Source organism: Camponotus vicinus, unplaced genomic scaffold (assembly GCF_025532165.1).
Source record: "Camponotus vicinus isolate PSW18456_S1 unplaced genomic scaffold, iyCamVici1.0 SCAF_4, whole genome shotgun sequence".
Classification (NCBI taxonomy): domain Eukaryota; kingdom Metazoa; phylum Arthropoda; class Insecta; order Hymenoptera; family Formicidae; genus Camponotus; species Camponotus vicinus.
In genome coordinates, this window is record NW_028141976.1 from 10,913,990 (window position 1) to 10,932,416 (window position 18,427).

Genomic DNA, 18,427 nt, shown 5'->3' on the forward strand with positions numbered 1-18,427 from the left:
CCCCTCCCACGTCCACCCGTCCCACTCGCTTCGCGTGAAAAGTTGCAAAGTGGAACCTCGCTTCGCGTGGAAAGTTGCAAAGTGAAACCTTGCTTCGCGTGGAAAGTTGCACCCACCCCGCCAGTAGGGGTGCCTACGGTAGGGTGCAACTTTCCACGCGAAGCGAGGTTCCATTTTGCAACTTTCCACGCGAAGCGAGGTTCCACTTTGCAATATGATCGTTACCCAGGTAGCATTAATGTCCATTCGATGTCTATAAGTTATCGTTTTAAGGTTGCCTTTACGATTTTACTATAAGATAACCTATGTATGTCTTTAAATCGATATCTATTTAACTGTTGCCTTAATGGTGTCTTTTTTATGATATCTTAACAAAGAAAAAGACTGTTGTCTGAAGGTAAAAGCACATAAAACTGCATAGGCGCATAACCATAAGCATAAGGAAATTGATTGGTCCACAAATATATGCATAAGAAAATGAACCAATCAATTTTCTTATGCTTATGGTTATGTGCTCCTGCAATTTTATGTGCTTCCACCTTAAAAGTTAGCATATCGTTAAATCTGATAGATGTCTATTTTAATACATCAAAAAGTTATCAATTTATTGTTATCCAAAATATCTCTATGAAAGTTGTCCAAAAGATATCTTTCGATTTTATTACAGTCCGAAAGATGTCACCAATCAGATATCATAATGATCGCATTCAGCGGACTCGACAATTGGGTAAATCACTATAGGTTTTCCAATGTAATTCGACGCTGACTGGCCGGATCTGAAAGTAGAAACCAATCATTCGATTGCTGTATATACTTAACGGTTGAGTCCGTTGTGCTGCTTCTTTGCCTCTCGAATTGCGTATTCTACAGAAGGAAAAAGTTATATTATGGAGTATAAAAATATTTTAAAAACATTTACGATATACACGTAAGTATATATTATTAATTTATTATCAGTTTATTATCATTCGCATTTTTAATATATACGAATATATACTATATACTTTAGAAATTCATAAAGAACACGTGTACTTTTTAGGTTATATTGGAACAATTATACTACTACTACATTTGCTACTACATTACTACTACTACAAATTTGCTCCGGAAACTTAAGTGAGTACAAATATTTTTGTAAATATATTCTCTGTTTTATTTAACGGTTGAATAGCTAATACATGATTATGGGTCCCTCGTTGAAACCATTTCTTAAGGTCTCGCGAAGACAGCAAAGTATACGAGTATTCTGAAACTGCGATATATCGTTTATTTAATAATAATTAATTGTTTAATCGGTATCTTTTAGACCAGAGAGAAGAATGAGAGGTGTCATGGCCCGCTTTTAGGTGATCCCTGAAAGCGATACGCCCTCTGTGGACCTTAAAAACGTGCACCTAAACTACGAAGCCAAGGTGCACGAATGTTCTCAGAGGGTAACATATAAGGTGCACAATTTTTGGTTCTATTCCGTGCTATGTGCACAAAATGTCGGTAGCACCAGTGCTGTATAGCAAGGTGCTTACAATATCAAATAAATTTTAATATAAATGAGAAATGACGAATTTGCGATCCTCTCACACTCTCTCTCTCTCTCTCTCTCTCTCTCTCTCTCTCTCTCTCTCTCTCTCTATATATATATATATATATATATATATATATAATTTTTTTTTTGATATATGAATTTGCAATGAGCAGCGACATATTTTTTCTTAAGAACAATTATATGTTTTTTTTACATTAACTGATTCCTCTTACTATTCTATGCATAAAATTATTAAATTAAAATAATCGAAAAATGAACATTTTATCAGATATTTTATAATTTATATAAAATTATGTCAACTTAAAGAATCAAATATCTCGTTAACTGTTCAATTTTTGACTATACTATCTTTATAACTTTTTACACGGAATATTGCGAAGAATCGATTTATATAAAAAAATTAGGATGGTTCCATTAAAAAATATGAAGATAATCTTGAAATTTCTAAAACGCTTCCACTTACGAAAACAATATTACTAGCATATCATGGTCCTTTTAATCGTACAATTTTCGTAATTACAATTTTTTCATATCTGTAAAAATAGCGTAGATATTTCAAGTGAGCAAAGTTTTATATACATATATGTGTGTGTGTGTGTGCGTGTGTGTGTGTGCGTGTATAGCGTATACGAGTTATGTGAGCAAGCGAGAAGGTAATAAGAGAGAGCGAAATGGCAATAAGAGCGAACGAGATAGCAATAGCACGAGCAACGAAGACTTGGAAATAGAGTCTTTCTTGCAGCCTGGCATACTATTTCTCTCTCGCTCGCTCCTATTACTATCTCGCTCGCTTCTGTTATTGTTTCACTCGCTCTTACGTACTCATATACTGTCATGCTCATCTCGTTATCAAATCTGCCGCTGGCAAGCGGCCGATGACAAATTATGACAAATAAATAAGTTAATTATTTTAAGATATATTTATGAGGGTATAGAAGTAATTTTAATGGAATAATGAAAATTTTGCGATTAAAATAACAAACACGGTATCAATCGGATAAACGTAGTTAAATATATAATCAAAATTTTTATTATCAGACCAATTAAAAATTATCCGATTTACGTCGTGTTTGATATCATTTTAATCGCAAAAATCTCAATAATTCATTAAAATTACTTTCATATCGATAAAATAAAAAATAAAAGTTTTAGTTTTTACTTTATAATCTCGTAAATTGCGAATGGATAGAGGAAGTGAAGAAGCCGATTGTAAGAGACTTCGGAATTCTTTGATGATAGGTCATCTCGCTCGCTCTCGACTCGCGGTTTCGCTGTCGCTCTCGCACTTGACAGGTCGTAAAGATAAGCGGACTCGGCTTCCTCGCGAATGTAAACATCTTATAAAATAAAAATCGGATAATTTTTAATTAGTCTGATAATAAACATTTTGATTATATATATTTAAATACATTTATCCGATTGATACCGTGTTTGATGTTATTTTAATCGCAAAATTTTCATTATTCCATTAAAATTACTCGCATACCCTTATAAATATATCTTAAAATGATTAACTTATTTATTTGTCACAATTTGCCATCGGCCGCTTGCCAGCGGCAGGCTTGATAACGAGATGAACATGACAGTATATGAGTACGTAAGAGCGAGTGAAACAATAACAGAAGCGAGCGAGATAGTAATAGGAGCGAGCGAGATAGTAATAGGAGCGAGCAAGATAGAAATAGTACGAGCAACGAGGACTCGAGCTCGAGAATCGGATTTTTCTTGCGCGCTATTATTTTCCTCTCGCTCGCTCCTATTACTGTCTCGCTCGCTCCTATTATTGTCTCGCTCGTTCTTGTTGCTGTTTCACTCGCTCTCGATTCTTGGGTCCGCTTATCATTCCGGGCTATCTATCACGACTGCCAAGTGTGACAGAGAAAGCAAGACCATGAGTAGAGAGCGAGCGAGATGACCTATCATCAAAGAGTTCCGAAGTCTCGGTTTCTTCGCTTCCTCTATCCATTCGCAATTCACGAAAATGTAAACATCTTATAAAATAAAAATTGAAACTTTTATTTTTAATTTCATCGGTTTGAAAGTAATTTTAATGAATTAAAGAGATTTTTGCGATTAAAATGATATCAAACACGACGTAAATCGGGTAATTTTTAATTAGTCTGATAATAAAAATTTTATAATTATATTTAACTAAATTTATGCGATTTATATCGTGTTTGATATTATTTTAATCTCAAAATTCTCATTATTCCATTAAAATTACTTTCAAATGAATAAAAAATGCATTTAATTTTTTGACATATATTCGTGAATATTATAAATGAAGTCTCGTGTAAAAAACTTCGGAATCTGCGACATCGGGAATTTTTTCATTATTTATAATAATATACGACTTTAAATTGCCATAAAATAAAAACTAAAGCTTTGATATTTTATTTGATCTTTTTGATTAAAAGGGATTAATGAAATTTTTGAAATTGAAAATTATTCTAATAAAATATTGAGTTTAATGTGATTTCAATCGTAAAAATCAAATTAATTCTAAAGTTATGTTCAGTAAGATAAATTAAGTAAAGTACAATGCAACATTTTATACAATGTAGTCTTATTTTCAAAATTATAGTTTAAATTAGACACTATTAATTTATTAAAATAAAACTATAATTATGAGAAATTAAGAGTTTTATTATATACATGTACACATTGATTTTTACGATTGAAATCACATTAAACCCAATATTTTATTAGAATAATTTTCAATTTTAAAAATTTCATTAATCCCTTTTAATCAAAAAGATCAAATAAAATATCAAAGCTTTAGTTTTTATTTTATGGCAATTTAAAGTCGTGTATTATTATAAATAATGAAAAAATTCCCGATGTCGCAGATTCCGAAGTTTCTTACATGAGACTTCATTTATAATATTCACGAATATATGTCAAAAAATTAAATGCATTTTTTATTCATTTGAAAGTAATTTTAATTGAATAATGAGAATTTTAAGATTAAAATAATATCAAACACGATATAAATCGCATAAATTTAATTAAATATAATTATAAAATATAATTATAAAATTTTTATTATCAGACTAATTAAAAATTACCCGATTTACGTCGTGTTTGATATCATTTTAATCGCAAAAATCTCTTTAATTCATTAAAATTACTTTCAAACCGATGAAATTAAAAATAAAAGTTTCAATGTTTATTTTATAAGATGTTTACATTTTCGTGAATTGCGAATGGAGAGGAAGCGAAGAAACCGATTGTAAGAGACTTCGGAACTCTTTGATGATAGGTCATCTCGCTCGCTCTCTACTCATGGTCTTACTTTCTCTGTCACACTTGACAATCGTGATAGACAGCTCGGAAAGATAAGCGGACCCAAGAATCGAGAGCGAGCGAAACAGTAACAAGAACGAGCGAGACAATAATAGGAGTGAGCGAGACAGTAATAGGAGTGAGCGAGACAGTAATAGGAGCGAACGAGACAGTAATAGATGCGAGCGAGAGGAAAATAATAGCGCGCAAGAAAAATCTGATTCTCGAGCTCGAGTCCTCGTTGCTCGTGCTATTTCTATCTCGTTCGCTCTTATTTCACTCGTCCTTCTCGCTTCCTCACGTAACTCTCGCATCGCTTTTATGCATATATACGTACATACATACGTACATACCACACATACCCCCACCCACATATATATATATATATATATACACACACACACATACATCTTTATTATTTAGAACTTTTATTCTTAAGAAATGTGTACGCGTTTTACATTAAAAATAATATCAAACTTTCTCTCTGTAAATATATAAATTATTTATTAATAGCCTAATAAAATATCTTATTTTCAAGTGTTGTAATCATATAATGAATAAATTTCTATATATATATATATATATATATATATATATATATATATATATATATATGAGAGAAAGAGAGAGAGTCATACAAAATTCATTAAAAATTTATTTAATATACGTAAGCGTCTTGCTATACAGCACTGGTGCTACCGTCATTTTGTGCACATAGCACGGAACAGAACCAGAAATTGTGCACCTTATATGTTACCCTCTGAGAACATTCGTGCACCTTGGCTTCGTAGTTTAGGTGCACGTTTTTAAGGTCCACAGAGGGCGTATCGCTTTCAGGGATCACCTAAAAGCGGGCCATGACACCTCTCAAGGTGAAAGCACATAAAATTGCATAGGCGCATAACCATAAGCATAAAGAAATTGATTGGTCCACAAATATATGCATAAGAAAATGAACCAATCAATTTTCTTATGCTTATGGTTATGTGCTCCTGCAATTTTATGTGCTTTCACCTTCATTCTTCTCTCTGGTTAAATCGACAATCAGCTGATTCGAGGCATCAAGACTCGAGACTCGAAGTTTGACAGAAACGTAGAAAAAGGACAAGCAGAGAGAAGACTGAGAGATGTCATGACCCGTTTTTAGGTGATCCCTGGAAGCGATACTCCCTCTGTGGACACTAAAAACGTGGACATGAACTACAAAACCAATGTCCACGAATGTTCTCAGAGGGTAACACATATGTCCCTCTGATAATATAAATAATATAAATAAAAATATAAATAATTTAATTAATAATAATTTATTATATAAAAATATTAGTATATTCTCTCTTTTCACGCTATTATTTATTTATTTATTTATGTGTCTTCTTTTTCTTTTTCTCAACATCATTTATTTATTTATTTAGTTCGCTCTAAGTCAGTCTTTTAAAATGCAAAACTAAATATTATAAAATTTGACTTCGGAAAAACGCGGTAAAACAATCGAATAAATTCAAATCATTAGCATAACAAAAGGTTCCGTGATATATCAATCGTTTAATAATTAATTTAAAATAAAATACCTCTATAATTTAAAATTCCGCGTGTATATGTAGTACGTAAAATATTTCGGCAGAGAATTATCAATAATATCATGTTTGGCCTTGGCGACGTATAGCAAGCGCGCTATACATATTATCACGGCTTTGTCATCATTCGCACGGTGACTCTCGAGTAATAAAGTAGTGATGAGAAACGCTTCGTACATTGTAATTTTTGTATTAAACACGATTACGATTAGTATCGAAACATAATTTGCTATAAATATTAATAAGTATTAATTAATTAAAAATTAATTAACGACATGAAACTGTATCGCAACGATAAATCTTTATCGAATCGCATTCATTCATTACTGCGAATAAAAATTGAAACAGGGGATACATAAAAGGGCATAAGAGAATTAATTATGTTATGACCTTTCAATCATATTGATGCTTATTATAATGATATTTCCTTAACAATATTAGAATTAAATATATTTCGACCAATGCTTTAAATATTCTCAATCCTTGTTAATTAAACAATATACAATTTAATCGAGAATCGATAAAATGATAGGAATACAAAATATTAAATAATCACTTCGATCATTGTGATCTTTACAGACAATAATTATTATTTTAATACTTAGAGCCACAAATATATTCCATCCGTGTTACTTTATCACTCTACTTGACAATCTAAATATAATTTGGGGGGGGGAGGGGGAGAGATTCTGAGAGAACACGAAGTAAAACAATCGAATTACAGATGTAAATAATTAACGTAACGAAATGCTCCATGATAAATTGTTTAATTAATAATCAATAAATTAAAGTATTTCTGTTATTTAATATATTTCGCGTTAGTGTATATTTTATAATATATAAAATATTTCAACGAATTGTCGATAACACGGTGTTCGACTTTGGCAATATAAAATATAAACAGTAGCACACTATACGTTACGGCTTTGTCATTATTCGCGCGGTGACTCTCGAGTAGTAAGGTAGTGGTGAGAAACGCTTCGTATATTGTAATTTTTCTACTAAATACGATTACGATTAGTATCGAAATATAATTTGCTATAAATATTAATAATTAAAAATTAATTAACTTTTGATAAACAACATGAAACTGTATCGCAACGATAAATATTTATCGAATCGTAATCATTCATTACTGTGAATAAAAATTGAAACAGGGGATACATGAAAGGGGACAAGAGAATTAAATATATTATGATCTTTTGATCATCGATGCTTATTATAATATTTCTTTAACAATATTAGAATTAAATATATTTCTTGTTTAATTAACCAGGATTGAGAAAATTTAAAGCGTTGGTCGAAATATATTTAATTCTAATATTGTTAAAGAAATAAGGCCCCCCTTGCACCCCCCCCCCCCCGTGTGTGTGTGTGTCAGCTCCATGCTTGCGTAAGAAATTGACCAACAAACGATTAAAAAAAAAAAAATTAAAAAAGTCGAAGTTGCCCGGCTAAGTTCCCGGAGGTCGAGGCGGGCTCCTTTCATCGACATATTTACCGATTTTCAGATGAAATAATTATTTCCCAAACGTTAAAAACATTACAGACATATTTCCCAAATAATTTCACGTTAATTAAAAAAAAAATTTTTTTTTAAATATTTATGTCTGCTAACTATACGCTCAATTTATTTTAATTAATTATAAATAAACTATTATTTCCTAAACTATGAGAATCTATTCCTAAATGTGCCCAAACGATTCCCAAGCGATTGGTTTAATAGATAATAGGGAATATCAAATTTGTCTGCTAACTATATATGATCGTTTCAGAGAGAGCATCTTTTTTTTTTACATAACCAATTTTTCTTCAACTAATTTAAAGTGTCATATATAAGTGCAATTATGGATTGCGAATAAAAAAATGTTCATTATACGGAAACGGAACGGACGCTCCTTGCTCAATTAATTTCAGAAGAAAAAGTAAATGAAAATAAAAAAACAGGAGCAGCAGATTTGAAACAATATTTACATACATATATTTACATATTTACACTAGTAATATTAGTAATTTTGTAATCTATAGGTTTTAGTCTCCCCCTTTGGTAATTTCACTTTTCATTTAGCTGTATAATCGCAAAGTGATTCGTGAAAAATTCACGTGAAATCATTGAGTAAAAAGTGAAAAGTGAAAAATTTCGCTCAAAATTACATGAACGATGCCCTGACGTGCGGTTGCGATGGCGCTAGTGCGCCACGGTGAGTGGCGCACTAGCGCCACGGTGACGTGGCGCAAGACGATTGGCTGTGAGAGTTTTTGGCGCGACCCGAGATGAGCGACCACGACTACCGGCGAGAGTCTTTTTTCCGGTCGTCGTACAGTGAGCACGAGGCCGTTACTTTGCACGTGGTGGCTATTGCGCATTTTTCCCGGTCTAAGCCTTATGATTGTGGTCGTTCCTCGGACAGTATTGTTGTTCTCGTCGCGAGTTTGGCCTGTAGCCATCGGTAAACTGGCCGAGCGTTCTCTATCTCGGTATTCTCCGGGTCATTTATTGTATTTATTTATCCCGAAATCTCTATCATCAGGCATTTCCCTCCCGGCTCGCCCATTACCTGACGGCGTGGTTTCTATCTCGGAAACCGCAGCTATCTTTCATCCCCTTACAATATACTTATTATATGTATTAATTCAATAAAATTCGCTATAATGCCATTAATGTTTATTAATTTATTTATTCATTGGTAATATCTCTGTTATAGACAATTTATGGATGAACCAGACAAAAAAAGACAAAGACGAAGAATGAATACGGAGGATGAATCTGTCAACAGGGATGATGACAAACCTAAAACTAACGATGCTAAAATTGGAAGTATTACTGTACCTGAATTCTCTATCAATTGTGATGTCGATCATACAAAATACGGAACAAAGAATAAGCCAGGCAACTTCCACAAGGTAAGAATTAGTTAAATTTATTGATCCCTCATGTGCTAAAGTAATTTCTTTTTCGCCTTCTTTGCATGTTTTCTGCTATGGCTGCATCTGTACTCGCTTGCGCTTTCGCACGTTCTGTTGGTATTGCGACCTTCTTCTCTTTACTGCTGGTATATATTTCATGCATATCTTGAGTGTGATTAGCAAAATTAATGGGGCCTATCTGATTTTGTTTACAGATACCAAAGGAATCAGATATAGCTGATCTCTCTACAACGGATTTTAAGATCGTCAAAACAAAACTTACATTTGTGGATAAGAGCAAGTATATAAAAAGTTTCTTTGAATGTGAAGCATCTGTGATTCGGATAACAGCCCCGAGCCGTTTCGGAAAATCCACATTTATGAATATGCTCGAGAACTTTTTGAAGATAATAGTAAATGAAGACGCAAAGCCAATTTCAAATCCAGAGGATGGTGATAATTACAAGCTGTTTATGAATTTGCAGCTAGGTTTTGAGCATCCAGAGTTCGTTAAGGAACATTGTGGTCAGTACCCCGTGATATTTATGAGTCTTAAAGATGTAGGAGGTGAAACAAAGGGAGACATTTTAGAATCACTGAAGGAAGCTCTTTGTCAAGCATTCCAGCAGCATTCTTACCTTCTTGAAAAAGCTGCTGATGGTTCTTGCAGTTTTAAAAATAAGAAAATAAAAGGTATCGAAATATTTCTGAACCATTATGAGCGTAATAGGCTGAAAGAACTGTCCCAAATTAATGTAGAATATGGATTGCAATTCTTGTCTAAAATCTTGTATTCTCACTTCAACAAAAAAGTTGTTATTCTCATAGACGAGACCGACGCGCCCATTATGAAAGCTGTTACAGAGAACATGAATGATAAACTCCTGCGATACCTGTTAAATTCTATTAGCCATCTGATGTCAGTAAGCTTAAAGGATCAAACAATTGTGGCGCTTGCATTACTTAATTCCTCTGTTCGTTTATCTGGAGCATTTTCCTGGGAATTACGCAATCATGGTAATGTTCTATTCTTGGAAAGAGATGATTTTTCTGGAGTATATGGATTTACAGTACAGGAAGTAGATAGTCTATTTGAGAAAAGTGAATTTCAAGCAGTGAAGGATTCTGATGGTGTCAAAGAGTGGTACAATGGATACCAAATATTAAATAGTGAAGAAACAAGAATTTACAATAGCTGGTCTGTCATAAATTATTTGCAAAATAGTGTTAGAGAAAAGAGAAAAATGTTTGATAGCTATTGGGCCAGGTCAGGCTTTGTGGATATTTTAGGAAACTTGTTTGTGAAATCTCAGATACAAAAGCCAATCGAGAAACTTCTTGAAGATGAGAACATTGAAATAGAACTAGCTGAGCCAACAGTTGATAATATTTTGGAACTGAAAAAGACAATCTGTGATTCACAGAATAAATTAGAAACCTCGCAAGTGAATTACTTCTTACAGCTTCTGTGGGATAATGGTTTGTTGAATGCAGTTGAAAAGAATGCGCACATTGTAAGTCTGAAGATACCAAATTGGGAGATAAAGAGCGTAATCGAACGTAAATGTTACAGTGAATCGATGTTTAGTACAAAGTATAAACTCGAGCCTGAAAATATAGAAAAATATATACAAGCACTGAGGAATTTGCTATTAATGGCAAATGATGAAGAGGAAACTGAAAAAAGTAAAGAAAAACCATTTCGTGAACTCGTTAATGCAGTTTCAGGCCTCTTTTCAGAAGGTGCGACAATTCCATATAATGAGTCAGAGTTATATCACATTCTTTTTTATTTGGCATATAATAGTACAATTTTCAATGCACAAGCTAACAGAGCGGTCTGTCAAAAGATCTCCAAGGAAAAGCGAGGAAGAAAACACGAATTTGACATGCTTGTAATTCTTAGAACAGTTGGAGCCATATTTGAATGGAAATATTGCAAGGCAAATGAAACAGAAAGATCACAAGATGCTCTTAAACAAATTATTGATAAACAGTATTTCAAGGTTTTTGACAAGGAGGAGTATAAACATGTTAAAACAAAAATTTATGTTGGTTTGTGTTTTAAGATAAAGTCAAATGTGACTATGCGATACTTAGTGAACACTACTGATGTAGATAAAGCAAAATTTCTGGAAAGTACTTCTACAGAGGCTACTAAAGCTGATACCGCTACTGTTGTCAAATGATATCGTGCATTGGCTTTGTTTGTGTTTAATAAGTAACAAATAAGTATTGTTGCATTCTTCTCTGACAGAGTCACGTGTAAACAAATAAGTTTTTATTTTTTTCTTGTAATTTCTTAGTTATATTTCATTACAGTTAGTTGATAAAATAAAGAGGTCTTTGTATATTTTTATTAATAATAAAATATTTTGCTAAAAAATTGAAAATAAGGTCTCATAAGAAGTAATTACTGCGGCATTAAAACAAAATAAATCGTAAATAATATGTATGTATAATCGTTGTAATAATATATATTAGACAACCAATGAAATGTGCTGTACTGATGAGGTCAAATGAGGGTGCAGTTTACAGCTTTTCATTGAGTTGCCTAGCTTTCAAATAAATTTTTTTAAAGTTATATAATAATATATAAAAGTAAAAAAAAATAATGTTATCAAAGATGATGGTGCAGAGAATTATGAATTTAATATACATTTAATACGCATTAAATTTAATATACATTAAAAGCCTCTCCTGTTAAATGCTACGTCCCGATCTACAACAGGTAATTTAAGCCCTAAGCCTTAAGAAATTGACCAATCACAGTCGAGTATTCTCTTCATACTTGACTGTGATTGGTCAATTTCTTATGTCTTACGCCTTAAAATCTCAAGCATCGTCTACAATGAGATTTTAAGGAGACTTAAGGCGTAAGATTTAAGTCTCTTTAAAATCTCATTGTAGACGACGCATCATTGTAGACGCCGCTTAAGGGCCGCTTCGACCAAACTCCAATTAAGGGCCTGAGGGCTCGTTCCCACTGAGCGCGTCACGCGTCGCGTCACCAGCGTGAGCCAATCAAAACATCCCATTGTAATAACATGTTTTCCGTGTTATTACAATGGGATGTTTTGATTGGCTCACGCTGGTTGACGCGACGCGTGACGCGCTCAGTGGGAACGAGCCCTGAGCACAAAGATGTTGTAACTGTTTCTGACAAAGTCATATGCGTAAGTCGGAGACGTTCATGGACCTAAGAAGATATGGATGGAGTCTAAAGCGTTCATATGGGCGTGGGGGCTGTGAAATTTGCGGTAAGGGAGGTGTATAGCTCTGTCTCTTTCCAAAAGCAACCTTCGGGTGTTTCCGTCGCATATCCGATAATTCCCGAAAGGTTATATATCCCATATTAGCTAACTTTCGAATAAAAATACCATAGACTTATATAATAGACCAAGCCAACCGTGAGAGCAACCCACGCTGGCACAAAAGTGAGAGAGCAATAGCTGGAGTTGTGCTCTCTCTGTCTAAATGTGATAAGGTGGGGATAAAGGAGAGAATAAGATAGAATAAGATATAGTGCCTTCTCCGTCTTCTCCCACTCTCTCTCAAATATGAGAGAGAGCAGACGACTCCATCACTATCTCTGTCCTTCTATGTCGGCGTGCGTGCGCCCATAAGATGGCGCGGTCTATTATATAAGTCTATGAAAAATACATGTATTTTTATTCAAAGTTAGCTAATATGGGATATATAACCTTTCGGGCATTATCGGATATGCGACGGAAATACCCGAAGGTTGCTTTTGGAAAGAGACAGAGCTATACACCCCCCTTACCGCAAATTTCACACCGCCCCGGCTTTAGACTCCATCCATATCTTCTTAGGTCCATGGAGACGTTAGTCAACGCACAAGGATTTTACGTAAACGTAGGCCGTATCTTGTATTGCATGTTATGCGATACCTATGTTTACGTAAAATCCTTGTGCGTTGACTAAAGCGTCGTCTACAATGGCCGTAGCATAAGGTTGTAAGACCGTAGTCGTAAGAAATTGACCAATCCCAGTTGAAGTTCAGGAGAATAATCAACTGTGATTGGTCAATTTCTTACGACTACGGCCTTACAACCTTATGCTACGGTCATTGTAGACGACGCTTAACGTCTCCGACTTAAGGCTATAGCACACAAATTCCATAGCCGTAACATTAAGACATACCATAAGGATTTAGCCAATAGGAGCGTAGCATAACATGTCAGCCAATAGCAATGGATCCATAAGCTGAAATTATAACTTTAAGCATAAGAGTAAAATTCGACCAATCAGAAGTCATTTTTAGATAGACGAAAAGAAACAAATTTTAAAAGTTTTAAGATATAGTTTTTCTATATACAATTATGTGGTACAAAAAACGTGTGATATAACCTAATTGTTTGATTTGATCTATATGGTTCATATAATTAATATTTAGATAAGTGGCTAAAGTTTATTCAATAAACTTTATTAAAATAAGAATAAAATAAAATATAAAAATATAAAATCAAATTAATATTGCATAATTACATATTATAATATATATATAACATAATTATATATTTTAAGGTGTTATTCATCAAAATTTTCTGTAATATAAATGAAAAATATTTTTTTAACGTTAATGATTAATATAAACATAAAATTAACTTCGGTATTCTCTTAAAAATATATTCGAAAAATATTGATAAAGAAAATAATGAAAAAATTAACACTTTGTTTATTTTGTAGCAATAGACGATATATGGGAAGATCCTGATTTTCTTCTAAAATTTATACAATGGAGTGCGTTGGTCATTATATGGAAAAAAAGACAACGTAGGCGGAGGAGGTGGTGGGTAAGACCTATAAATGTAAATAGGTCTTATCAAGGAGACTTTGAAGCTTTATTTCAAGAGTTAAAAGACGATACCGTAATGTTTTTTCGATATACAAGGATGACAGTGGATACTTTTTATACATTACTGGAAATGATAGCTCCAAAACTCCAGAAATGCAATTGGAGAACTCTTTCTCCTGAATTACGTTTGTCTTCGACTCTTAGATATTTGGCGACTGGAGATCAAATATTATCAGTAGCATTAGCATACCGTATCGGAGAATCTACAGCATATAATATCATTAAAGAAACAACTAAAGCTATCGTGGAAGTTTTGTTTCATCAATTTGTATCACCTCCTGTAGAAGCAGATTATAGAAGATTTAGTGCAGGATTTCTTGATGAATGGAACTTTCCAAACTGTGTAGGAGCTATTGATGGCAAACATTGTATAATTCAGGCGCCTGCACGATCTGGTAGTTTATTTTTTAATTATAAAAAAACGTTTAGTGTGGTATTGATGGCTGCATGCGATTATAAGTACAAATTTACTCTAATTGATATCGGAGCATACGGAAGTCAAAATGATGCTGGTGTATTTGCTGAATCCGAGTTTGGGAAATTATTAAAAGAAGAAAGATTGAATTTGCCAAAAGAAAGAGTAAAACTACCAGGAGATGATAAATCAACTAATTTTTTTTTTTATTGGAGATGATGCATTTCCTTTGTCAAAAAATTTAATGAAACCTTATTCAGGTACAAACTTAGATGAAAAGAAAAGAATTTTCAATTATAGATTATCTCGTGCACGACGAACGATTGAAAATGCTTTCGGAATCTTAGTATCGCGTTGGAGAGTTCTGCGTCGACCCATATGCATGCATCCCAAGACTGCCGATATAATAATTTTGAGTACAGTATGCCTCCACAATTTCTTGAAAAGTATGGATGACCAACAAACTCCAATGAATAGATTTTATTGTCCTCCAAACTACGTTGATGGTGAAAATAACAATGGAGAAATTATAAATGGTGCTTGGCGAGAAATTAATGATATGCCTCTTCGAGATATGGTACCAACCAATGCTCGTCGAGCAACAATGGAAGCATATGCACAACGAGAAACGTTAGCGAATTATTTCTTGACTCCAGCCGGAGAAGTACCATGGCAACATGATTATGTACAAAGAGGGCAAAATCGTGATTAAATTTGAATACAAGTACAATGCACAATCAAGGCTGCTTTCGCGACAAAATCAAAATGATCCAGATTAAAATGATCTTGCGCTGTGATTCATCATTTTAATTTGGATCATTTTGATTTTGTCTTCAAAGTAGCCCAAGAAATGACTTATTTAATAGACATTAATGTTATATGTATGTGTATATTTTTGTTAAATATTTCGTACAATGTTTGATGAAATACATATCAATAACTTGCATGTTAAATACAATATTTAATTAATAATTTTATACTTAGGCAAATTTAATGACTAGCATTATTTGTACGTACGTTCCATACTTAGGCAAATTTAATGACTACCATTATTTGTACGTTCCATATAACACATACTAGATAGATAGATAAAGAAAATAATCAACAACATATTATTAACACATACTAGATAGATAGATAGAGAAAATAATCAACAACATATTATTAAATCTTTGGTATATAGAAATTAAGAACAAATAAAAGAAAAAATGTTTTTTTCAATGACATTATTGCACAAATGCTATAAAAATTTTTCGCAATATTTAAAAAAAATATATATTAATTTTTTTGTATGAAATAAGAAAAATTTGACAAAAATTTGACTTACTATATTAAGTCTCCGTTGTCCATAATATATCAATTATTTGTTTTTTCTTTTTTTTGCGCAATTCTTGTGGCATGTTTTGTAATTCTGCTGCTATGAAATCTGCAAATTTATCATCAACATCTTTAATGTTTTCAATTCTTGATTTTGTAACCAGATGAGAAGAATTATTTATTTTATCAGATAGTTGAGTAGTCAATGATAACAGAGTTTCTTCTATTTTATTTGACTGTGAAATTCGCTGTTTTTTTATAGGCGTAAAACATTTGTCATGGTTTGCATTAGTTTCAGATAGTGTCTGTGTTTTAGATCCATGTGAAGATGTTATCGAAGACATGGATGGTCTTCTTTCTTCTAGTCTTTCTATTGTTGCAGGTATTTCAATGGATGTTGTTGTAGCTGTAGATGTACATGGTTGCTGAAGTGTTGACATAGACTTTCTAATACATGAATTTGTTGCACTAAACAATGAATGTTGTTGATTTCCATTTAAAGTCGAAGTTATAGAATCAGGAGGTGAAATCACTCTGAAGCTGTTGAACTATTCTGCGAACTCTCAAAGCTCAGAATGTTTTGCGAACAACTCAGTATGTTTTCTTTATTGTTTGTTTCTTGTGATAGATTGCTGTATGTGCTGCAATGAAGAATGTTTAATTTTTAATAAGTCACTGTGATTGAGAATACACAAAAAGCAATGTTAAATGGACATACTTTCTTTTGGCTATATGTTTTTCTAAAAACTTCATACTGTCATATAGTGGCCATACTACTCGATTAGATATTCCACTTCCACTTCTTGTCTCATTTTGCCTTTGTTTTCTTTCCTTTGAATATTTTTCTCTTAAACGAGTCCATCGAACTTGACATTGGTTTACTAAAAAAATTATACAAATGTTAATTGAATCTTCCATTGAATAACTATTGCAATAAAAATATTCTGAATGTTAAAAAATTGATCAATCAAATTTAAACTACTCTTATTATAAACAAGTTTCGATTTCTCTCAAAAAATTAAAAATAAGATGAAAAATATTATTACTTTGATCAACATGAATAAAAAGAATATTTTAATGGTAAAAAATTCAGTAAAAATCAAATAAAATATTTACGTGATAAAAACATATTTACCTGATAATTGCATTATTTATGAAATTTCAAGCCATGATTTTTCCTTGATTAATTGGTCTTTATAATCTTTTAAGGATTTGTCATAAAGATGAGGATAACCTTTTATCAAATCAATTAATAATACATCGTTTTCATAAATTATCGTGGTATCGAGTCCTTCATAATTTTTATTATTATCCCCTGAAATGGATTTATAGGACCTCATTGAAAAATTTTCTGAACAATAACTATTGTGGTCTCCCATATTTTAAATAATAAAACAGAGTTATATATATATATATATATATATATATATATATATATATATATATATATATATATAGGGTGCTTTCCAATTGTTTAACACATCTTAACACAAACATACACAGGAAGGCACAAAGTGTAGCGATGTGCACGACTCAATTGGAACAAAGTTAAGTGCGACTTTCGAGTGGAGGGTTAGGATTCTTCATAACCATGTCCATCTTGATATTTTTTAATCCATGGTGAGGGTGATGAAGTGAAAAACATGTTGCACACGTAAAATTTGTGTAATTAGTTTGTAAATAATTCGAAGCAAAGTTATTAACATACATAGATATATATATGCATAATATTATATAATATATAAATAATATATAAATAAAATATATAAATGCATAATATTATATTAATATATAAATATGAATGAAAATTTAATCAGTAATAATATACCTAATCTGCAAATATGCTAAAGAAACAACTTTATTTCATTTATTAAATATAATAAAAAAATTAATTGTACAAAAACTCATTAATTCGAGTTACTTACTTTAATGATACTTTTAATATTTTTATTGTTCATTTTTGTATTTAATATACTTCAGTGGTTGTCTTTTAAATAAAAAGGATAAAAGCCGTGTTCCGAAATTGCTGCCAGTTTACTGCCAGCACTGAAAATATATAATATACGTAACGTGCACTATAGAATTTGCAGTACTGGCAGTAATTTCGGGACACGGCCAAAAGGAAAAGAAAATTGCCAACATAATCGCCGTCAGTCTGCAACCGCATATTTCATTTGTCCCTAGAAAACAGAAGGTTACACAAGTTGACTAGTAGCCCTCGAGCTGAGTACGGATGTGTAAAGTTGTGTCGGCAGTTACGGCAATTGGAACGCGACTTGTGTCGCCGTGTGCATAAAAGTGTCTAGGGATATCTCAATTGGAAGCACCCATATATAACTCTGTTTTATATATATATATCTCTATCTCTCTCTCTCTCTCTCTCTCTCTCTCTCTATATATATATATATATATATATATATATATATACATATCTATATATACATACACATATACATATATATATATATATATATATATATATATATATATATATACATACATATATA

The 18,427-nt window shown here is 32.3% G+C and overlaps 1 protein-coding gene and 1 long non-coding RNA gene across 9 annotated transcripts; one reads left to right on the forward strand and one right to left on the reverse strand.

Annotated features, from left to right (window-relative positions):
- The first annotated feature begins 789 nt into the window (after nucleotides 1–789).
- On the forward strand, nucleotides 790–11,705 carry LOC145969702 (uncharacterized). Of its 6 annotated transcripts, none has more exons than XM_083095897.1 (4): nucleotides 790–928; nucleotides 1,040–1,116; nucleotides 9,108–9,306; nucleotides 9,525–11,705. In XM_083095897.1, exons 3-4 carry the CDS (start codon nucleotides 9,115–9,117, stop codon nucleotides 11,496–11,498), a joined length of 2,166 nt encoding a protein of 721 aa, XP_082952023.1. In that variant the 5' UTR covers nucleotides 790–928; nucleotides 1,040–1,116; nucleotides 9,108–9,114; the 3' UTR covers nucleotides 11,499–11,705. The 6 variants fall into 6 exon arrangements, with proteins under 6 accessions (XP_082952023.1, XP_082952024.1, XP_082952022.1 ...); XM_083095896.1 differs by lacking the exons at nucleotides 790–928; nucleotides 1,040–1,116 and adding an exon at nucleotides 8,662–8,852 and having other exon boundaries at nucleotides 9,525–10,002; nucleotides 10,138–11,705; XM_083095898.1 differs by lacking the exons at nucleotides 790–928; nucleotides 1,040–1,116 and adding an exon at nucleotides 8,304–8,327.
- Nucleotides 11,706–15,476: 3,771 nt separating this feature from the next.
- On the reverse strand, nucleotides 15,477–18,201 carry LOC145970261 (uncharacterized). 3 transcript variants are annotated; one of them, XR_014438364.1, is made up of 5 exons: nucleotides 17,846–18,201; nucleotides 17,420–17,519; nucleotides 17,056–17,235; nucleotides 16,639–16,801; nucleotides 15,477–16,561 (listed from the first exon to the last, which is right to left on the reverse strand). It is a non-coding gene; the product is annotated as an uncharacterized LOC145970261 (long non-coding RNA). The 3 variants fall into 3 exon arrangements; XR_014438365.1 differs by lacking the exon at nucleotides 17,420–17,519 and having other exon boundaries at nucleotides 17,846–18,023; XR_014438363.1 differs by lacking the exons at nucleotides 17,420–17,519; nucleotides 17,846–18,201 and having other exon boundaries at nucleotides 17,056–17,345.
- Nucleotides 18,202–18,427: the final 226 nt, after the last annotated feature.